This window comes from Mobula hypostoma, chromosome 12 (assembly GCF_963921235.1).
Source record: "Mobula hypostoma chromosome 12, sMobHyp1.1, whole genome shotgun sequence".
NCBI lineage: Eukaryota > Metazoa > Chordata > Chondrichthyes > Myliobatiformes > Myliobatidae > Mobula > Mobula hypostoma.
The window spans coordinates 88,079,204-88,103,641 of NC_086108.1; the positions used below are offsets into that span (position 1 = coordinate 88,079,204).

At 42.6% G+C, this 24,438-nt stretch overlaps 1 protein-coding gene across 4 annotated transcripts in view; it reads right to left on the reverse strand.

Annotated features, from left to right (window-relative positions):
• Window positions 1–24,438, reverse strand: part of tie1 (tyrosine kinase with immunoglobulin-like and EGF-like domains 1) — a 107,301-nt gene that overhangs the window by 46,481 nt on the left and 36,382 nt on the right. For all 4 annotated transcript variants that reach the window (XM_063065021.1, XM_063065023.1, XM_063065022.1 and 1 more), the window contains 4 exons: window positions 20,583–20,723; window positions 7,819–7,947; window positions 6,086–6,231; window positions 610–754 (listed from right to left, as the gene is read on the reverse strand). In XM_063065021.1, the coding sequence (XP_062921091.1) occupies window positions 610–754; window positions 6,086–6,231; window positions 7,819–7,947; window positions 20,583–20,723 (561 nt within the window). The remainder of the gene's footprint in view (window positions 1–609; window positions 755–6,085; window positions 6,232–7,818; window positions 7,948–20,582; window positions 20,724–24,438) is intronic.

The following is a 24,438-nucleotide window of genomic DNA, read 5'->3' on the forward strand; positions in this document are numbered from 1 at the left end:
GATACATCAGACATGGGAGAACAAGTAGATATGTTGTATTTAAACTTTAGAAAGCTGCAGATGAAGATTTGAGTTGGAATTTTGACACTGGGGTTAATATACTAGCATAGATTGTTGTTTTTAATTTATTTAGAGACAGAGCATGGTAACAGGTCCTTTCGGACCTTCAAAGCCGCGACACCTAATTACTACACCGTAACCATCGAACTTACTAACCCATATGTCCCTGGAATGTAGGAGGAGCCCCAACATACAATTATCTTACAGACAGTGAAGGGAATTAAACCCTGATTGCTGGTTCTCTAATATTAGTGCTGTGTTACCGTGTCACCCCCTCACCCCTGCACCCTCATTGTAGTCAGTAGCCCCTGTTGTGCTGTGCCTTTCCCTAACTGGATCTACCTGGAACACTAAATCACAGGATTCTCTGTTCTTTTGTAGCTTACAGACCAGCGGCACTTAGAAGCGCTGTTGGTTTGACCTGGTTTTGCAGTGTCAGGTTTATGGTAATGTTGCTATATAAACTGTAATTACATGTTACACCACCTTGCACATCAGCAAAAAGCTGAATATCAAGGCCCAAAGTTTTAAGCCTTTGGGAACTCCTACCTTTTACGATGACTTTGAACTTCCTGGAGTCAGTGCCAGTAGATGTGTTGACCCCACACTCCCATACACCTTCATCCTGTAGACTGACCTGCGGCAATTTGAATTCTGAAGTAGTTAGGTTCCCTTGCATGATCGATTTCATTGCCTGGGATGAAAACACAAGTGACACTTCAAGTCAGTTCTGATATTTGACAACTGGATAACTTGTACTGACTTTATCGTATACCGAATTCCAAACAATAATTAATCCCTTTTGTACAAAATACCAGTGGAAAGGTTTTTCATGCAATGAGAATAGATTGTCCAGTTCATAACATTCAATAAATAAGGGGAAATTTGGATTTTTATCAATTTACTTCGTTTGAGGAAACACAGCATTGAGTAAAGACATGCATGTTCATTCCCTATCGCAGTGTGTTTCCTGGATTGATGCAGGAAAATGCCTTGAGCAGGCTAAAATACTTTTTCTTAGGGATAAAGAGAAAACTGTCAGGCAGGGTTCCCTCTCTGGACCTTACCACAGTATATGGTGTTTATACCACACGATGGTGAACTTGGGCAAGTTATTGATCACACACTGCAGACCCAGAGAAAGCTTGAGATACAATCGGAGGCAAGCTGTCTGACGCAGGGCCAGGAAGACGAGGTTTTATTTAAAGATTGCAATTTCTTTAAAGAAGCAGGGATGGCAAAATGCAATAAGTCAACAGTGGGGATTTTTTTTCTGGAGGGGAATCTTACCCAAACAACTGAGAAATTAATCTGGACCTAACATCGGTGCAGCTACGAAGAAGGCATAACAGCGGCATATTACATGAGGAGTTTGAGAGATTAGGTATGTCACCAAAGGCAATCACAAGTTTCTACAGATATGCCGTGGACAGTATTGTAACAGGCTACATCACTGTCAGTGAGTTTTTGAACAAAATGGCTGTGCAAGTAGAGAATGCACCGGCTGTCATCTTTTAAAATTCCATAGACTCTAAAATGGCTCTCACAGGTCACAAGACAGCAAATGTCATGTTACTATATAAGAAAAGAGGGAGAGAGAATTCTGAGAAATACAGATCACTTCGCCTGATGCCAGCATAGGTAAACTCCTGAATCAGTTGTTCAGGAATAGGTAGCAAGGCACATAGAAAAAAGGGACTTGGCAGAGTTAGGATGTAATGACGAGAGGGAAATTACATGTTAAAAAATTTGTAGAGATACCCGAGATTGTATAGAACAGAACTCAGAAAGTCCTGACGAAGGGTCTCGGCCTGAAACGTTGACTGTACCTCTTCCTAGAGATGCTGCCTGGCCTGCTGCGTTCACCAGCAACTTCGATGTGTGTTGTCAGAAAGGGAGCCAGTGGGTGTGCTGATTTCGACTTTCAGAAGGCTTTCAGTAGGGTGGCAAACCCAAAGTCAAAGGGTATCAAGAAGTACAGCACAGAAACAGGTCCTTCAGCCTATCTAGTCCTTGCCAAAACCATTTAAACAGCCTACACCTTCTTCATAGAAGATTAGAGTACATACTGTAGAACTGGGGTAATATACTGGCCTGGAGTCATGTCTGGCTCTGACAGAAAACAAAGCTGGTTCGGTGTTGTGGGGAGTGTGACTTGAGTCGTGCTACTGAATTAAGATAGAACAAAAATAATTCAGTCAGTGTACAATGAATCCTTGAAATTCTGTACTCAACAGTCAGTGATATCCAGTTGCTGAGGATATTAAGTACAGTGTTTATCAATAGATTTTTGGATATTAAGGAAATAAAGGATTTTAAAATGACTACTCATCAGGTCCAGCAGAATCTACAAACTTTTTTTTATTGCGAGTAACCGATTTTTAGACTGAACTAAAACAGACATGTAACTTCAGGGAAATAAAGGACATGAGGTTGTGCAGGAAAGCAATAGTGAGGTAAGATATCAGCCATCATTTTAGTGGACAGAAAACCGGCCATGCGGGCTGAATGGCCTTCTCCTGCTTCTGTATTTCTGTCTGTTCTTATGTTCTTAGCAGAGCAAAGAGATTGTGCTATTGTCTATATAGGTTGAACTCTATGTTTCAGTGTAGAACTGAGTGGAATCAGTTTGCCACTTTAGAAGTAAGGATACAATCCCGCACTGTATGTCTTTCTTTTGTTTAATAAGGCACCTTTGCTTATTTGATTCACCAACTATTTTCCAGTGTTTTGGAGAGAGAGGGAATGAGCCAGAGGAGAGAAGAAGAGAGATGGAGAAGGGAGGAGAGGGGAAAGGGCAGAGGAGGAGAGAAAATGAGAGGACAGTAAGTAAGAAACGAGAGAAAACAAGGCAAAAGGATGAATTGGGGGCAGGGGAAAGAAAGGTAAAGGGAGAGACACCATTGAGCACAACTACAAGCAGCACTGCCACCGAAAAGCAGGATCCATTATAAAGGACCAACACCATGCATGCCATGCTCTCTTCTCACCACTGCCTTTGGGAAGGTGACACAGGACCCTTGCATCCCACACTGCCGGGCTCAGGGACAGTCATTACCCTACAAACATCAGCCTCCTGAACCACGGTGAGTAACTTCACTCAGCTCAACTCTGAACTGATTCCACAACCCATGGGCTCACTTTCAAGGACTCTACAACTCATTTTCAGCATTATTTACTTACAGTACCTTGTAAAAGTATTCAGCCCCCCCTCCCACCCCCAAACCTTTGTTCACATAAATGAGTATTACGACTGAGGATTTTGATCAATTTAACTGAGAATTTTTATTTCTGAATCACATTCTCATTTCCCCGCCCAACACAGTTGAGCCCCAAAACCAGGGAAAACTGTAAAGCATGAAAAACTAAAAATTTTAAATCTGAAATTGCAGCAGTTCAAAAGCATTCCCCCCACTCCCCCACTTTTGCTCAGTACTTAGTTGAGCCATCTCTCACAGCTATTACAGCCAGTAGTCTTTTTGGAAAAGTCCCTATTAGCTTTGCACAATGTGATGGAACAAGAGTTTCCCATTCCTCCTTCCAGAATTACTCACGTTGTGCCAAGTTAGCGGGGAAGCAGCAGTGGACAGCAATCTGGAGGTCTTGCCAAAGATGTTTGATCGGGTTAAGGTCAGGACTCTGACTGGGCCATTGAAGGCCATCAATTTTCTTCATTTAATGCCACTCCATGGGTGCTCTGGCAATGTGCTTTGGGTCATTGTTCTACCGAAGGATGAACTTCTTCCCCAGTTTAAGCTTTCTTGCAGAGACTAGTAGGGTTTTATCCAGGATCTCCCTGCACCTAATTGCATTCATCTTCCCATCAATCCTGACCAGATTTCCAGTGCCTGCTGCTGAAAGGCACCTCCAGAGCCTGATGCTACCTCTACCATTCCTTACAGCAAGGATGATGTTACCTGGCTGATGCGAAGTATTAGATTTATGCCACACTTAGACCTGAAGCCAAAAAGTTCCACCTTAGTCTCATCTGATCACAAGACCTTCTTCCACATCTTTACAGAATCTTCTAGTGATGTTTTGCAAATTCTTTAAGGGCAAAGATTTTTTTTTGTGGGGGACTGAATACTTTCACAAGGTGCTGTGTGTATGTGTATATGTGTGTATAAAGTTTGTCTTTGTTTGCACATTGGGTTGTCTGTCTTTGCTTATGTGTAGTTTGTGGTTGATTCTGCAGTATTCCTTTGTTCTACAGTGAATGCCTGCAGGAAAATGGATCACAAGGTAGTACATGGTGACATATATATAATAAATTTACTTTGAACTTTGGGACTTTCCAGAAGTGATTTGCCACCAACACACAATAATAGGATATTGAGGAATAGATATTGGCTAGACCAGACAAGAATTCCCTACTCTTATTCCAAATCCAATCATACGTAGCCTTTCTCGGATGTAGCAGCACAACATTGTGATAAGTGTATGAACGAAAGGGGAGGTGTAATTATCATAACAGGTAATTCGATGAGCAGTTTGCCCCTGAAATCAAACTGTTGTTTCTTCAGGGAATCTTACCATAAAGCCAGCAGAGTATTCCCTTGCATTTATTTTACCCCAGCTTCTACATGCCTATTTCTGACTTCAATTATACAGGACTCTTAGGAAACCACTTCAAAGGTATTTCTATAGCAGTAAAGCACATTAGTCTTCCTGAAAAGAATTGGGTGGCCGAGAGGCACAGCTACCAAAGCACCAGAGACCTGGGTTCAAAAGAGAGAGTTTGCTTGCTCTCCTGTGACCTTGTAGTTTCCTCCGGGTCGTCTGGTTTCCTTCTACATCCTAAGGAGGTGCAGAGTAGTAGGTTAGTTGGACACTATGAGCTACCTCCACCGTGCAGATAAATAGTAGAATCTGGGGCAGTTGATGAGAATGTGGGGAGAATAAAGAAAAGGATTCGCATAGAATTAGTATAAATGTTTGGTTGCTGATCAGAGGGAACTCATTGGACCAAAGTGTTTGTTTTCATTCTGTAATGCCCAACTTTGGTGATTTTGAAAAAATCTCAAAAACCATTAATTAACCTTAATCTTACTTCAACTCATATGAGCAACTGGTTCATATCACAAGTCCTGGTTATGCTCTACTGACAATCTCTGAAGAGCATTGAAAATGGCTGGGGTCAGCCATCTTGTAAAGACACCGCCCAGAAGAAGGCAATGGCAAGCCACTTCTGCAGAAAAATTTGCCAAGAGCAATCATGGCCATGAGACCATGATTGCCTGTATTTTATGACATGGCACATCGTGATGGTGATGACTTCGACTACCTTTGCTTTTACTTCTACTGTTTGGACCTATGAAAAGTTAGTATATCCAGTTCTGAAAGACTTCCCTCTAAAGGTCATGCTGTTATCTATACAGATCACAGGCCTCTTCCTTGTATCTGCTGTTTCCATGGAGTACAGTCTTTCCTCAAAATCTTCCTGTAGCCCTTATCCTTCAATATCTGACCACCGAGTGCATGGCTCACACTCCTCTGGATGTGTTGATAATGAGCAATGAAGTGCGGTGAGAAGAGATACGTGTGAGGCATTATCAGTAACACACAGATACAGGACTGAAGGGTTTGTGAAATTCAGTGCAATTCTCTGTCATATTGTCATTGTAAGAATTCTTATTAGTTTTGAAAAAAATAATCAATAAGTTGTTGATTTTATATATTTAAAAAAAATGTGGCATCAGTCTCCTGAGCTATTCTTGGGTGGACAGTGGTGTAAATCTTTACAGGGCCAGCATCGGTGATGTGTGTTCATTTCCTCAAGGTGCTCTGGTGACCTCCCATATTTTAAAGACGCACGACTTAGTAAAACACGAGCATGCTATGTTGGCGCTGGAAGCATGATGACATTTCCTCAGCACATTCTCGCACTGCACTGATCGTTGACGTAAATGACTCGTTTTACTGTATGTTTCAATGTACATGTGACAAATAAAGCTAACCTCTCTTTAATCTTTAACTCGGGCTTGCAACGTCTACAAATGAGAGCACTGCTTCTTAGAAAACTCACCTTTAGAATTACATTGGTTGGCTTACGGATCTGTATTTCTCCATTGATGGGCAACGGTATAGCTGAAGAAGAACATCTCATTATGGGACTTGACTTGAGGTTCAATTCAACTTCGGTAAATGTGTCCAGTATCTTAGGAATGTGATCTTCAAAGGGAAAACAAAAACCAGCCAAATATTACTAAATATCTCTAAATAGATCACAGTTTACTTATCAGGTAGTGAAAATTCTACCAAGTGCACAAGCTAATATATGGAAGTCATCACTGTCAATGTTTCGAGCATTTCCAAAATCCTGGCCGCTCCAGGAACAAGATCATTTACTTTTTGGCATTTCTCCTTGTACTTGTTGTGGGAACATGGGCTTAGCTGGCAAAACTGCCATTTAATCTTCCACTCAGTTCGAAGTGTTCAGAGAAGATGATGGGTGCGGGTGGACCTTCTGTCAGAATCACAGAGAGACTCGACGCTCTACAGTAGCATAAAGGTTAGCACAATGGTTTACAGTACAGGCAATCTGAGTTCAATACCCGCCACTGCCTGTCAGGAGCTTGAACGCTTTCCCCACATCAGTGTGGCCCTCCTCCGAGCGTCCCGGTTTCCAACCACAGTCCAAAGACATACCGGTGGACAGGTTAATTGGTCATTGTAAGTTGTCCCGTGATTAGGCTCGGATTAAATTGGGGGATTGTTGTGTGGCACAGCTCGAAGGGCCAGAAGGGCCTGTTCCGTGCTGTATCTCAATAAATAAACAAATATATAAATAAATTTAGCTGCTTGCCAATGAATTTCAGAAAGGTACTGATGATGCCAGAAGCCTGAAATAAAACAAGAAATGCAGGAAAAAAACTCATCAGGCCGCATCCGAGGGAAGAGAAACAGTTAGCGTTTCAGGTCTGGCATCAATTCTGCTGCTTGACCTGTTGAGTATTTCCAGAATGCCACCCCAAAGGCAGTTAAGAACGAACAGTGACACTCTGGGGACCACACCATACAGGCTCCACCTAATGGACACAGGTCAATCTGTTGGGCATTTTGTCACTTTTACTGATAACTCTGACTTCTCTTTCTAGATTTAAAAATTGTAAGATTTGAATCTTGTCAAACTGCAGTTGAGCTGGGATTTTGGCACACACTCCACTGAATTGTTAGTCTAGAGCTGTTTTAACCAAACCTAAAGCCAGGCCAGGAATAGAAATTAACAAAATTTTATTTCAATACTATTGAGTAAATCATGGAATAGTGAACACTAATGGGTGATGAATCAATGTCTTTTGCACTTTGGTTGTTTGTCAGTCATTGTTTATGTGTAGTTTTTCATTGATTCTTTTGTATTTCTTGATTCTACTTTGAATGCCTGCAAGAAAATGAATCTCAAGGTAGTATATGATGATATACATGTACTTTGATAATAAATTTACTTTGAACTTTGAATCAAGGTTATTTAAATCTTGCGCGCGCGCGCGCGCGCACACACACACACACACACACACACACACACACACACACACATATATATATATTGCATGCTTGTTGATAATCTCAAATTGAAGTAAAAAGAAAATCATTTTTTAAAGATGCGGTGCTCTCTGGAACAAACAACCACTTTTTCAAAGAAAGTACATACACATGTGCATTCCAAGAAAAGCACATGCAAGCACTCACGCGCATGTGCGCACACACACACGCCTTTCTAAGCACCTTTACACGCGTATCGCACACAATGTCTGATACCTGATTTCTCACAGTTTAGGCCGCGCCATCCGGCTGTGCATTTACACCCACGGAATCGATCACATTCTGCTCCATTCTGACACTGACATTTCAGCCTACATTCAGGTCCATAGGTGTTTGGGCTACAAACTGAGAACATACTTTAATTAGGTCAAGCCAAAAAAGAACATCTTAGATCACAACCTCTTTGCCATTAAAGATAACAGTCATATTCATTTAGTGCAGCTACAAGTGTATAAATAGGATTGCTTTAGAATAATAATTCAGCATGGACTAGATGGGCCAAAGGATAGCTCCTGAGCCGCAGCACTCTATATGACTCTATGATTTTATGGTCTAAACTACAGGTGCCTTTGGCGAATCATTTTGCAGTGATCTGTCACCAACACTTTGTGTATTAGTTGTTTCTATAACTGCACACTGCACCCGGGAAACCAGAAATGACCAGGAATCACACCTGACCCTCTGCTCTGCTGCTGGGATCACAGATGAAATGCTAAATGCACTTCATACCCAATGTTTGCCCAGGGAACTTCCTTTCATGAAACAGACAGCCTCACTTTCCAGGATTCTACATATTCATGTTCTCACCGTTATTTCTCTTTCTTTCTCTCTCTCTCTCTCTCACGTTGGTGTGGAAGAGTTTGTTACCGATTCTCGGGTCGGAGAACTCGGGTGGTGGCGGGGGGGGGGTGGAAGCGATGCGATTGACTCTCTCATCGCAAATCAGCGAGTTGTTTTGTTAAGCCTCCCCTCTCACTGTGAATTGTCAGGTGAACAATTAGTTTTCGTTGTACTGCTGATCATATTCTCTCTTGGGGGCTTTGCTATTTGCTTGCTTGGTGGGTGGAGGGTGTTGATGCTTTTTTTGCTGAAGTAATTGGGGTTGGGGGAGGGTTGTTGCTTTACTGCTGCTTGTATGTGTGGGTGGGGAGAAGTAGGGGGCTTTGGGGTTCTAATGGTGTTACTCTAATTCTTTGGGGCACTCTCCTGTTTTCATGGATGCCTGTGAAGAACAAGAATTTCAGGTTGTATATTGCATACATTTTTTTGATATTAAATGGAAATATTGAAACTGTTTAAAAAATTTTTAATTTGCACAATTCGCTTTCTTCTGCACATTGGTTGTTTGTCAGTCTTTATGTATAATTTTCATAAATACTATTGCATTTTTTAATTTTCCTGTAAATACCTGCAAGAAAATGGATAACAGGGTACTACGTGGTGACATGCACGTGCCTCAATAATCTATTTATTTTGACTTTAAACCTGTACAGTTAATAAATCTAATTGCGTGTTTCAGCGGCCAGGGCAAGGTTGAAGGTGCTCAGCAGAGGATGGTGCTCGGGAGGCTGGCCGGAGGCTCGAAGTTTTTGGGCGGACTCAGAGTTGGCTGTCGGGTGCTTCCATGCATCGGCAGTTGTCAGTGCTTGGAGGATTGTGGCAGGGAGAGTTTCTCCCTTTTTGCCGCCTGCTATCGGGGACTATCGGAGTCGATCGGGACTTTGAGACTTTTTTTTACCATGCCCATGGTCTGCTCTTCATCAAATTATGGTATTGTTTTGCACTGCTGTAACTATATGTTATAATTATGTGGTCTTGTCAGTGTTAGTCTTTGGTTTGTCCTGTTTTTTTTTGTGATATCACTGGAGGAACATTGTATCATTTTTTAAGCATGCACTTCTAAATGACAATAAATGAGGACTGAGTGTCCTCATAATCTAATTCCTTCTTGCAGTAAACAACTGAATTAAAAAAAGAGTACCTGACTTAAATAAACAACACCTAAAATAATGGAGCAAGTCAGCCAGAGGGGAACTAACAGTCAGTGTTTCGGGCCGAGACCCGTCATTAGGACTGAATTCAATATCCGTTTGCAGGGTTTGACTTGAAACTTGATCAAATCATTTCCCTGCACAGATGCTGCTTGATCTACTGAGTTCCTGCAGCAGATTTCTCATTGCTCTAACATCTGCAGTGCTGTGCGTCTCTCAGCCGAATTGAAATCTGGGACATCTTCCAGACTCCTGCACAGTGCAGGAAACAAAAATGCTGGTGGAAAGCAGTGGGCAGGTTAAGACTCTTTGTCTAGACTCAAAAAGTGCAGTTGTCATTGCAAAAATGAAGTTTTTCTTTTCTGTTCTGTTTGAGTTTGTGCCAGAGGGAATCGCTGTACAAACACTATCTTGAACATTTCCATTCCAGTGGCCAGTGAACATTGGTGCTTAGGTATATTAAGGGAAATCCTATCATTGTTGCATGATTAATGCTTTCAAGTTCACTGATGTGCTTGATATGCAGGATAAGACCTCCTCGCTCCATCTTCTCAGGAAGACTTGTATATAAATAGCAGTTCTTATAAAACCCTCAGGACATCACTAAGCTTTTCACAGCCAGTTCGTAACACAAAATAATCTGCAGGTGCTGGGAACCCCACCACCAAGCACATCTTTCCCTCTCCACCCTTCTCCGCTTTCCGCAGGGATCCTTCCCTCCGCGACTCCCTGGTCCACACGTCCCTCCCCACAGATCTCCCACCCGGCACTTATCCCTGCAAGCGCAAGTACTACACCTGTCCCTACACCTCCTCTCGTGCCACCTTCCAGGTGAGGCAACACTTCACTTGTGAGTCTGTTGGGGTCATCTATTGCATCCGGTGCAGCTTCCTCTACATCGGTGAAACCCGACGCAGATTGGGGGACCGTTTTGTCGAACATCTCCGCTCCGTCCGCCACAACAGACAGGATCTCTCGGTTGCCACCCACTTCAACTCTGCTTCACATTCCCATTTGGATATATCCATACATGACCTCCTCTACTGCCATGATGAGGCTAAACTCAGGATGGACGAACAACACCTCATATACCATCTGTGTAGTCTCCAGCCCCTTGGTATGAACACTGAATTCTCCAACTTCCGGTAATTCCCTCCCCCTCCCTTCCCCATCCCAGTTTCACTCTGCCCCCTCCCCCAACTGCCTATCATCTCCCTCATGGTTCCGCCTCTTTCCACTACCTATTGTGCTTTCCCCTATTCCTTCTTCACCTTTCCTGCCTATCACCTCCCTGTTTTCCCTCCCCCACCCCTTTATCATTTCCCTTACTGGTTTTTCACCTGGCACCTACCAGCCTTTTCCTTCCCACTCTCCCCCCACCTTCTTAATAGGGCCTCTGCCCCTTCCCTCTTCAGTCCTGACGAAGGGTTCTGGCCTGAAACATCGACTGATCTTTTCCACGAATGTTGCCCGACCTGCTGAGTTCCTCCAGGGTGTTGTGAGTGTTGCTCTTCACAGCCAATTGCTGGTCACTATTGTAATGGATTCCGGTTAACTGGGCAATCAGTTAATAGGGCCGGCTGTTTATTTGGGACTACTCTTAAAGTTGACTCTATTATGCTTATTGGATTTATTGAGTACACCCACAAGAAAACAAATCTCAGGGTTGTATACGGTGACATATACGTACATTGATAACAAATTGACTTTGAACTTTAAAGGCCAAAAACTAAATTGAGAAACTAACCAGGATTCCCTTTGTTAATTTGGGACACAATGCCCCTTAAATAGGGCAGGAGAATGTTGTCAAACAGTTTCTAACTAGCAATACACACAAAATGCTGGAGGAACTCAGCAGGCCAGGCAGCATCAATGGAAAATAGCACTGTTGATGTTTTGGCCGAGACCCTTCGTGTACGTTGCTTGGATTTCCAACATCTGCAGATTTTCTCTTGTTTGTAGTTTCTAACTAGCGTCAGTCACATGTATTTGCATGGCCGTTGTACACTACACTGTGCTCAGAGTGATCAGATTTTAAATAGTGTCTCTTTGTGTTCAAAAAGCAGTGATTTTACTTGGAGAGAAATAAACAGTAAGACAACTCAGAACTGTTTTGCTCACTGTTGTTTCAAGCATTCAGGCTTGGAGATGGTGGAAATAGCCAGGAGTGAAAATGAAACAAATTCACTATTTCAGTAAGTTAGGAGTTATGAAGGTATCGACAATAATTTTGAATGTACAATGAAAATGAAGATTTGGAGGATGCAGTGGTCTAAAGCATTGTATGAAGGTGGTCCATTATCTGCACTAGGTGCTTGCACTGATTTTGTTCACTTAAAGTCAATCAAAAGAACACAGCAGATGAAGTCCTCTGTCGCTAACTATTTGAAACAAATACACAGTTTTAAAGTACTGTAGAGATATTGGTAGTGTTCTAATTTCTCATGTATTTCATGTAAATACACAAATTGTTACTTAGTTAAATGGTATTTTGTCTTTTTTATGGCTTTGAACTGGCTAATTGGGCCAAAATGTGCTGGTCCCAATGTGTCCCAATACCAGAATCCACAGTATAAGGAAATGTATGGACTAATATGCCCATAGCTATCTCCCACAAACAACAATGTGATAATGACCCACATTGAAACAAATGCCCTGCAACTATCTGGAAGAGTTCCTCTTGCCACGTCAAATTTTGTCACTTCATCATTTCCTGTCAGAGTCACCTTATATACAGACACTTGTGGACCAAGAATCATCTTATATACATACAGTCAGACTACGTATATAAGCTAACCTTATAAGACTGTGAGACATAAGAGCAGAATTAGGCCATTGAGTTCACTCTGCCATTCAATCATGGCTGATCCATTTTTTCCCTTCCTCAACCCCATTTCCCGGCCTTCTCCCCGTAACCTTTGATGCTGTGTCCAATCAGGAACCTATCAATATCTGCCTTAAGTACACCCAAAAAACTTGGCCTCCACAGCTGCACGTGGTAACAAATTCCACAAGTTCACCATCACCTAGCTAAAGAAATTTCTCTGCATCTGTTTTAAGTGGACACCCTTCTACCCTGAGGCTGTGCCCTCTTGTCCTAGACAACCCACAATGAGAAACATGGGTGCATTATAAAGCCTCAGCATCACATCCTTGCTCTTGTATTCAAGACCTCTTGAAATAAATGCCAACATGGAATTTGCCTTCCTCACCACTGACTGAACCTGCAAGTTAACCTTTAGGGTGCACCACACAAGGACTCCAAGATTTTTGGATTTTCTTCCCGTTTAGAAAATAGTCTGCACATTTATTTCTACTACCAAAGTGTATGACCATGCATTTTCCAACATTACATTTCATTTGCCACTTTCTTGCCCATTCTCCCAATCTGTCCAAGTCCTTCTGCAGCCTACCTGTTTCTGCAACACTACCTGCCCCTCTACCAATCTTTGTATCATCTGAAAACTTGGCAACAAAGCCATCTATCCATCATCTAAATCATTGATATACAGCATAAAAAGCAGTCTCAACACCAACCCCTGCGGAACACCACTAGTCACTAGCAGTCAACCAGACAAGGATCCTTTTATTACCAATCTCTGCCTCCTACCAATCAGCCAAAACTCTCACCATGTTAGTAACTTTCCTATAATACCATGGGCTGTTAACTTGATAAGCAGCCTTATGTGTGGTACCTTGTCAAAGGCCTTCTGAGAGTCCAAATATACAACATCTACTGCATACCCTTTATCTATCCTACTTGTAACCTCCTCAAAGAATTCCAACAGGTTAATCAGGCAAGATTGTCCCTTCAGGAAATCACGTCGACTTTGTCCTATCTTGTCCTGTGTCACCAAGTACTCCATAACCTCATCCTTAACAATTGACTCCAACATCTTCCCAACCACTGAGGTCGGGCTAACTGGTCTATATAATTTCCTTTTTGCTGCCTTCCTCCTTATGTCCATTATTATCAACCACCAATCACAGCCACCACTTACACATATCCACCCTGCACCCTGCACCCTTTGGAGAACATTATCTCAACTTGAAAGATCGCACTATCAACCATGTGTGCGTGTGTGTGTGTACACACACACACATATTATATATATATATACACACACACACACCTTATGTATATATGGCCACACTGAAACAATTCCTTGTTCGTTATGTTTTATTGGATTGCTTTTATACCTGTATTTTCTTCTTGTTTTTTTTTAATGAATTTTAATGCTCATTGTGTTGCATCAGATCCAGAGTAACAATCCTTTTGTTCTCCTTTACACTTGTGCACTAAGAATGACAATACACAGTCTTGAATACTGATTGAGGGATGAATATTGGCCAGAACACCAGTGATCACTCTTGAAAACAGTGATGGGATCTTTAATATCCACCTGAGAGAACAGATGTAGCCCCAGTTTAGTTTCTCATTTGAAAAACTAATCGACATTCTTGGCATTTAACATTCACTGAGGCTGAGTAAACAGGTTTTCAAACTAGACTCACCAGACAGCTTTGGAGAGGTTACACACATAAGGTGCCAACACTTGATAGCTAACTTTATGCAAAAAGTTGGCTTGAATACCAGGCAGCATTTTGCTCTTTTCCTGATATGATATGTTACTATTATTCTTATCAAACCCCTAATGAATGAAAGTTTGGCTTTCACTACACTCTCCTCTGCAGACATGGTTCCTTTCCAGAGGATTTGGGCAAATGTACCTTGCCGATTCATTTTGCATCTATGCAAATAAGAATATTAGCATTTGTACCACAGTCAGATATTAGATCAGAAGTTCCACACTCGATGCAAGGACAAAGCTCTATTTTGAGTCGGAACTTACTTGGCCTTTGTTCGTGTGCCCTGCGGAACAGGCAGACCCACAGTTCAAAGGGAAAAAGTAGTCCGATCGGCCAGTGAATGCTTCACCTGCATTTGGCACAAACCGGGGAGTGGGGAGAGAGGGAGCTCACTGAAGCCCATCAAATATTGATGTTTTCAATAGTGGGGGAGCCTAGAATCAGAGGGCACAGCCTCAGAACATAGGATGCCTCTGTCGAACGGAGATGAAGTGAATTTTCTTGAGCCAGAGGATGGTGAATCTGAGGAATTCATTTCTGCAGGTGGCTGTGGAGGCCAAGTCATTGGGTATATTTAAAGTGGAGTTTGATAGTTTCTTAATTAGCAAGGGCAACAAAAGTTACGGGATGGGGGGGAGGTAGGAAATTGGGGTTGAGGGGGAAAATAAAACAGTCATGATCAAACGGTCGAGAAGACTCAATAGGCTGATTGGTCTAATTCTGCTCCTATGTCTTATGGACTATGTCTAAATAACAAGGCAAGCTGAAGCATGCCTAACCTACTGCCCTCATCACAGCCCCTCCAATTTTAGCCACTCTGTCCCCTTTCTCTCTCCTCCTGATCTACCAAATTCCTCCTTCACTCACCCTCCTACTAGCACCTGGATCCCCCCTTTCGCCCACTCCATCTGTCCATGAGCCACAATCCTTTCACTGGGCCTCTCTCCCCCCTGCTGTGCCCATCTGCCCACCCCACTTCCCTTAGTTGGTTTCATTCCCCAACTTTCTTTCCCATCAGATTTCATTATTCACAGTCCTTTGTTGCCTCCGTCTACTACACCCCAGACTCTGTCACTCTTTCCACTCTTCTCTCCTTCATCTATCTTTCCTCCTTACATGGATCTGCCTACCACTTGCCAGCTCTTGGATCACCCTGCCTCCTCACCACCTATACTCGCCATCTTCCCTCTAGCTTGTAGTCCAGGTGAAGGATATCAGCATAAAATATCATAGAAACACAGAAATCTACAGCACATAACAGATCCTTCAGCCCACAATGTTGTGCCATCTATGTAACCTACTCTAGAAAATGTCTAGAATTTCCCTAGCACATAGCCCTCTATTTTTTTAAGCTCCATGTACCTATTTATGAATCTCTTAAAAGACCCTATTGTATCTGCTTCTACCACCTTTGCTGGCAGTGCATTCCACGCACCCACCACTCTCCATGTGAAAAACTTACCTCTGACATCCCCTTCCATCTACCTTCAAGCACCTTAAAGCTATGCCCCCCGCTCATGTTAGCCATTTCAGCTCTGGGAAACAGCCTCTGGTTATCCACATGATCAATGCCTCTCATCATCTTATACACCTCTATCAGGTCACCTCTCATCCTCCGTCGCTCCAAGGAGAAAAGGCCAAGTTCACTCAACCTATTCTCGTAAGACATGCTCTCCAAGCCAGGCAACATCCTTGTAAACCTCCTCTGCACTTTCTCTATAGTATCCATATTCTTCCTGTAATGATGTGACCAGAACTGAACACAGTACTCCAAGTAGGGTCTAACTAAGGTCCTATGTAGCTGTAACATTACCTCACAGCTCGTGAACTCAATCCCATGTATGATGAATGCCAACACACCATACGCCTTCTTAACAACACTGTCAACCTGTGCAGCAGCTTTGAGTGTCCTGTGGACACAGACCCCAAGATCTCGCTGATCCTCCACACTGGCAAGAGTCTCATTATTAATACTATATTCTGTCTTAAAATTTGACCTACCAAAATGAACCACTTCACACTTATCTGGGATGAAGTCCATCTGCCACTTCTCAGCCCAGTTCTGCATCCTATCGATGTCATGCTGTAACCTTTGACAACCCTCCAGACTATCCACAACACCAAGTGCCTAGTGACTGCCTATTTCTCTTCACAGACATTGCCTGATCCGCTGAGCTCCTCCAGAGGTTTGTTTTCTGATCCAGAGTCCAGCAGCAGCAGTTTCTCGTGTCTCCCCTTCCACTTGTCGACTTGTTGGAGCCAATGTCTAATCCAATTTACTTCCTCATCCTGAATGCCGAGCAACTGAATCTTCTTGACCAGCCTCCTCAGGACCTTGTCAAGTGCATTACTAAAGTCCATGTAGACAACATCCACTGCCTTGCCTCCATCCTCTTTCTGGTAACTTCCTTGAAAAACTTGGTTTTTCAAAAAAAAAATGGTTGGTTAGATTTGACCTAACATGCTCAAAGCTATGCTGACAATCCTTAATCAGTCCATGTCTACCTAAATACCTATGTATCCGGCTCCTAAGAAAGCATTTCAGTAACTTTCTCATAACTGATGTCAAACTCACCAGCTTATAATTTCCTGGTATATGCTTAGAGCTTTTTTTAAAACAGTGGAACGGCATTAGCTATCCTCCAATCTTCCGGCACCTCTCCTGTTGCTAATTATACTTTAAATATCTCTGCTAGGGTCCTGGCAATTTCTGCACTTGCCTCCTGTAGGTACCGAGAGAACACCTTGTCAGGTCCTGGGGATTTATCCACCCTGATTTACCTCAGGGTAGCAAACACCTCCTCCTCTGTAATCTGTATAGAGTCCATGAAGTTGATGTCATCTTACCTCACTTTTATAGACTGTATTGGTCTGCCGAGTAATAGAAATGCAAAAAATTCATTTAAGACCCCCCCCCCATCTGTTTGGCTCCACACATGGATTACTATTCTGAGCTTTCAATCCTTTTGCTCTTAACATATCTGCAGAATCCTTTAGTATTCTCCTTCACCCTGTCTGCTAGAGCAACCTCATGCCTTCTTTTAGTCATCCTGGTTTCTTTCTTAAGTGTTCAAAGAGGTTAAAGATATCGGTGAACACTCCAGCCAGTTGGTCAGCCTGTCTTCAGGGTACCCAGTCAGGCAATCCATCTGAGCCAGGCACATTCCGTGGGTTCACCCTTGTGAAGGATGTTCTCACATCAGCCTGAAGTTACAGGGTCACCAGGGGCTGTAGGAGTTTGTAAAGATGTCTCCATGTTGTATTGGCCAAAGTGAGGCCTGGTGGCAGGTAAATAAGCTTTTCCTTAAGGTCAGCAAGACAAGGGGGAAGGTTATAGACTTCAAGAGAACTCGCAACACTTACATGCTCCCCCCTTTACATTGGTGGCACAGCAGTGGAAACTGTAAGCAGTTTCAATCTCCCGAGAGTGAACATCACACACAACCTCTTAGAGTCCCAGAACACAAACTACACAGTCAACAAGGCTAACCAATGCCTCTGCTTTCTGAGGAGGCTAAAAAGAGCACATCCGTACTCCCATCATTCTACAGATACGCAGCAGAGAGCATCCTGACAAGCTGAACCACTACCTGGTATGGAAACTGCACTGCGGCAGACAGGAAGGCTCTATAGCACATCTCTGGCATCAGCCTACCTGTCGTCAAGGTGCTGGAAAACTGCCAGTAACATCACGAAGGATAACACACGCCCTGCTCATGGAGCGCTTGACCTACTCCATCGAGGAGGAAGCTACGTAGCATCCACGCCAGGACCACCAGACTCAGAAACAGTGACTTTCCCCAAGCAGTAAGACTGATCAGCACCTCTTCCACTGTTTTATTATTTGCTGCGAGCCGCCTTAGGTGCAGCCTAACATTACTTTATGGACATACAATCAATTTATGTATATCAGCTATCTTTTATATTTATTGTAGATTTTATTATTATTGTTATTCATCTGGAGTAACAATTGAGTTGAATTGACTTTATTACTTACATCCTTCACATACACAAGGAGTAAAAATTTTTGTTACATCTCTGTCTAAAAGTGCAATTCATACTAATTTATAATAAATAGTACGTATAACAGGACAATCAATATAACAGAAATACAGTTGTGTCAGCCAGATGTCCTGGTGGAAGAAGCTGTCCCGGAGCCTGTTGGTTCTGGCTTTTATGCTGCGGTACCGCTTCCCGGATGGTAGCAGCTGGAACAGTTTGTGGTTGGGGTGATTTGGGTCTCCAATGATCCTTTGGGCCATTTTTACACACCCGTCTTTATAAATGTCCTGAATAGTGGGAAGTTCACATCTACAGATGCTCTGGGCAGTCCACACCACTCTCTGCAGAGTCCTGCGTTTAAGGGAAGTACAGTTCCCTTACTAGGAACTGATGTAGCCAGTCAGGATGCTCTCAATTGTGCCCCCGTAGAAAGTCCTTAGGATTTGGGGGCCCATACCAAATTTCTTCAACCATCTGAGGTGAAAGAGGCACTGTTGTGCCTTTTTCACCAGACAGCCGGTATGTACAGACCATGTGAGATCCTCAGTGATGTTTATGCCAAGGAACTTAAACCTGTTCACTCTCTCAACCCCAGACCTATTGATGTCAATAGGGGTTAGTCTGTCTCCATTCTTCCTGTAGACCACAACCAGCTCCTTTGTTTTTGTGACATTGAGGGAGAGGTCGTTTTCTTGACATCACTGTGTCAGGGTGATGACTTCTTCTTTGTAGGCTGCCTCATTATTATTTGAGATTATCAGTGTAGTGTCGTCAGCAAATTTAATTAGCAAATTGGAACTGTGGGTGGCGACACAATCATGGGTGTACAGGGAATAAAGGAGGGGGCTTTGGACACAGACCTGTGTTACAGTACTCCAAGTTCTCCTTTACTCGTGTACAGGAAAGGACGTTAAACAATCTTAAATCTTGAATCTTGAACACAAGGCACTGAGCTTATCTAAGAGCAAAACCTTGATGTCTCAGACTACATGCTGCTTAGTTTTACTTTGTAGGAGGTGATAGCATTAAAGCCTTACCACAGTTGTCGAGCATTATCTGTGATTCCAGTTTCATATGGAATTGTCACTTCACATGTGAGATGGTTTTCTGGAGGTCATACCTGGATCTCTTGTACTTTATTTAGTTGCCAGACCTGAATGCCATTGATCTGGCCCTCTGGTTAGGCCATACTCCAAGTGGACACAGTTCTGGTTGCCTCACTATAGGAAGGATGTGGAAGCATTGGAAAGGATACAGAGGAGATTTACCAGAATGCTGCCTGGTTTAGAGAGTATGCATTATGATCAGAGATTTAGGGCTTTACTCTTTGGAGAGAAGGAGGATGAGAGGAGACTTGACAGAGGTGTACAAGATATTAAGAGGAATAGATAGAGTGGACAGCCAGCACCTCTTCCCCAGGGCACCACTGCTCAATACAAGAGGACATGGATTTAAGGTAAGGTGGGGGGGGGGGGAAGTTCAAGGGGGATATTAGAGGAAGGTTTTTCACTCAGAGAGTGGTTGGTGCGTAGAGTGCACTGCCTGAGTCAGTGACGGAGGTAGATACACTAGTGAAATTTAAGAAACTACTAGACAGGTATATAGAGGAATTTAATTTGGGGGTTTATATGGGAGGCGGGGTTTAAGGGTCAGCACAACATTGTGGGCCAAAGGGCCTGTACTGTGCTGTACTATTCTATGTTCTATATCTCTTGGTTCATCCAGTTTTTCTGGTTGGGAAAGACTAAATGATTTTGTGGAGAGACACTCATCCATGACTGAGTTTACAAAGTCTGTGACAACTGTGGCATCTTCATTCAGCTCCTCTGACGAGTCTGTGAACATGGTCCTGTCAACGGACTCGAAGCAATCCCATAGCTGCTCCTCTGCCTCCTGTGACCACCTCTTCATTGTCCTTACTTCTGGGGCCCTTGCTCTTTAGCCTCTGCCTGCATGCAGGTAGGAGGACAGCTAAGTTATCAAATTTTCTGCAATGAGGCCTGGACATGGAACGGTAGGCATTCCTTATCGTAGTATAGTAGTGGTCAGGTCTGTGGGGACCATTGGTGCTGCAGATGGTATGTGAATGATAATTGGCCAGAGATTTCTTTGAGCAAGCCTGATTGAAGCCCCCCACAATAATCTGAAAGGTGCCAGGTAGGGTTCTTTGTTTGCTTATCGCTGTCATCAATGCCTTGAGTGCATGCTTAACTTTGGATCATACATTGGATCAATCAGGCAAAGATTTTGTTTGTTACAGCTTTATACAATCCTGAGACTTCACCCTCCCAGTTTTCTTGACCTGAAATTTAGCACTTCAGTATCATATTTCTTTCTTCCACTGCATAACAAACTTCACGGCACTTTGGTAAAGTGAACATTATTTTCTGCACCTACCTTCATTGCATTTCTTCCCGTGCCAACCTGCAGCACAAGAGCAGCCATAGGGATCGGGCAGACAGAACCTGTAACCACTGCAGCGCTTTTGAGGTGTACACTCCTCTTGGCAATTGCGACCAAATTTTCCTTCTTCGCAGACTAAAACAAAAACAGATGGATTGCTGAGAATCTGACCATCTTTAGTCCAGCGCACAAGATGAGCTTTTATAAGATCAATCACAATTCCAAATTCTGGATTAGATAGCATCTTGGGAAGATAGTTTGGGTGAGCTAGGGTTTTTCTCTTTGGATAAGGGTTGGCTTGATAGAGATGTGTGAGATTATAATAGGCATAGATCAAGTGGAGAGCCAAAGACTTTTTCCCAGGGCAGAAATGGCTAATATGAGGGGACATAATTTGAAGGTGGTTGGAGGGAAGTATAGGAGAGATGTCAGAGGTAAGTTTTTATTTTTATTTTACTTATTTATTTTTACACAAAGTGATGGGTGAGTAGAACACGCTTCCTGGGGTAGTGGTAGAGGCAGGTACATTAGGGCCATTAAACTCTTAGGGACATGGATAATAGAAAAATAGACGTTTATGTGTGGAAAGGACAGGATAGATTGCTGTTAGAGGAATTTAAAAGATCGGCACAACATTGTGGGCCTTAGGGCATGTACTGTGGTGTAATGTTCTAAGTTTTTTTGTCCTAATGCAACCACAAATGTTAATTTGCTCTGTTATCTCCACCTTTGATGCTGTCAAGCCAATCAAACCTTAATGCATCACCCCTTGCCTTCTCTCTTAGCTCTCACTTCTCCATCTCTCACTGTCACCTCTGTTCATTCCACCCAAATTTGCAAAGTGCACACTTAGCTGTTCTTGACCACAAATTGGCTTATTTCTCCTCGGATCATACTTAGAGACATCATCTGTCATTACCATTCTCCTTCATCTTACAAATACATTCTGCATAGCAAGGATAACATAACTCCTTTTGCATATTAACAACCATGTTCTTATATATTCCTCTCTGTCAATCCACCCTCTCCTTTTAACAGCAGTTTCCAAGAAGCTGGAGACATTTCTGTCACAGGCACTCAGATCCATATTCATCTGCACCCATACCACCCCATCCCTATCAAGCCAAATAGCCCCCCCACCCCAGGCTTGCCCTACTCCTTTCCTGAACCTAAGTACCTATTTGATCTGAGGCAGCATCCATCATCAAGAATCCCTACGACCCAGGACATGCCCTCTTCTCCTTACTATCAGAGGAGTGGTCCAGGAACCTGAAGACACACATTCAACAGTTTAGGAACAGCTTCTTCCCCTTAGCAATCAGATGTTTGAACAGGCAATAAACCCTTGAACACTACCTTTTTATTTTTGCTCTCATTTTGCACTACTTGTTTAATCTTTTAAAACAGTATATATTTATTATTGTAATTTATAATATATTTTATGTATTGCACTGTACTGCCACTGTAAAATAACAGATTTCATGACATGTGCCTGTGATAATAAACCTGATTCTAATTCTGATTTCTCTCCCATCCTCCATCTTGCCCTTTGAAACTTTGCTTATGTGACCCATCTCTTATTCATTAAACCTAAACTACTATTGGGTACTTGCTCATTAATGCAAGTATCTAATCAGCCAATCATGTGGCAGCAACTCAATGCATAAAAGCATGCAGACATGGTCAAGAGGTTCACTTGTTGTTCAGACCAAACATCAGAATGGGGAAGAAATATGATCAAAGTGACTTTGACCGTGGAATGATTTGTTCACCTCAAAAAAACTGATCTCCTGGGATTTTCATGCACAATAGTATCTAGAGCAGGGGTTCCTAACCTTTTTTTATGCCGTGGTCCAATTCCATTAGGCAAGGGCTCTGTGGAGCCCAGGTTGGGATCCCCTGATCTAGAGTTTACAGAGAATGGTGTGAAAAACAAAAACAAAACAACCAGTGAGTTGCAGTTCTGTGGGTGAGAATGCCTAGTAATGAGAGAGGTTAGAGGAAAATGGCCAAACTAGTTCAAACTGACAGGAAGGTGACAGTAACTCAAATAATCACACAATATAACATTGGTGCACAAAAGACCGTCTCCGAACACAAAACATGTCAAGCCTTGAAGTGGATGGGCTACAGCAGCAGAAGACCATGAACATACACTCAGTAGCACTTTATTGGTATAGGAGGTATCTAATAAAACAGCCACTGAGTGCGTGCTTACTAAACAAGTTTTGTGTAATATTGTGTTGGTGTGGTTATTATAATTTGAACTGCAGAGTTAATGAAAGTTTTAAACTTGTAAACTTTAAACTTCATGATTTTACATTTTAGTTCTGTGTTAAGCAAGATATTAGTTGATAGTCACAGGTAATGATCTGGAAATCCCGGTATGCAAAATAGCATTTCTGATTAATAAATACCATACAACTAACAGGCATCACTGGCCATGAGATCCCAATACACTTTTATGGTGTTTGAATGCAGCTTTACATAAGAGAAAATTGTATGACAAAAACGGTCAGCAATTCTTTTTATTCATCTGAAGTTCTTTACATTCTTCGCTTATTGAATGGTGATAGATATTTGCTGAATGATACACATACAGTGTGCAGGGAAGTTTCTACTGAAATCAGCAGAGCACCTGTGGTTAAAATAGCCACAGGTAAGGGTGAACCAATTTACCTAAAATAGCATGTGAAATTTGCCATCGGACTCTTTAACAAAAGAGGATAACTACACTCATTCTATTTCTGGTGGTCCCACAATCAATGATCTCACTTGAAGGACTCTTTATCTTATTATTTCATTCTCTCATTATTTATTGCTACATGTTTATATCTGCATTTGCACATTTTGTTGTTCATTGATCCTGTTTAAAGTTACTGTTCGATAGAAGTATGCCCGCAGGACAAAGAATGTCAGGGTGACATGTACAGCATGTACTCTGATAATAAATTTTACTTTGAACCTTGAAATAGCCATACCCATGGTTAGTGAATGAATTCTGCTGGACAATGCTGCTTTAGATGAATCTGAATCAGGTTTATTATCACTGACATATGTCGTGAAGTTTGTTGTCTTGCGGCTGCAGTACAGTGCAATACATAAAAAAATTACAAGTTATCATTTTAAATATACAAATTAATAAGTAGTGCGAAAAGAGAGCAAATAATGTTCACAGGTTCATGGAGAAATCAGAAACCTTATGGTGAAGGAGAAGCAGCTGTTCCTAAAATGGCAGATGTACATCATCAGGCTCCTCTACCTCCTCCCTGGCGGCAGCAGTCAGAAGAAATCATGTCCTGGATGGTGAGGGTTCTCAATAATAGATGCTGTCTTCCTGAGGTACTGGCTTTTGAAGATGTCCTCGATGGCGCTGGCTGAGCCTACAGCGGTCTGCAACATTTTCGATCCAGGTCATTGGAGCTCCCATCCCAGATGGTTCCAAAGCACAGCTTTTGTTATGCTGTTACTTTTGTTACTCTGTGGGTGTCAGGGTCTGAGCTTCAAGTAAGTTAATTAAATCACCATAAAGCGTGGCCAAGTGGTTAAGGCGTTCGTCTAGTGATCTGAAGATCGCTAGTTCGAGCCTTGGCTGAGGCAGCGTGTTGTGTCCTTGAGCAAGGCACTTAACCACACATTGCTCTGTGACGACACTGGTGCCAAGCTGTAATGGCCCTAGTGCCCTTCCCTTGGACAACGTTGGTGTCGTGGAGAGGGGAGACTTGCAGTATGGGCAACTGCCGGTCTTCCATACAACCTTGCCCAGGCCTGCGCCCTGGAAACCTTCCAAGGTGCAAATCCATGGTCTCATAAGACTAACGGATATAGATATAGAGATATATATATAACA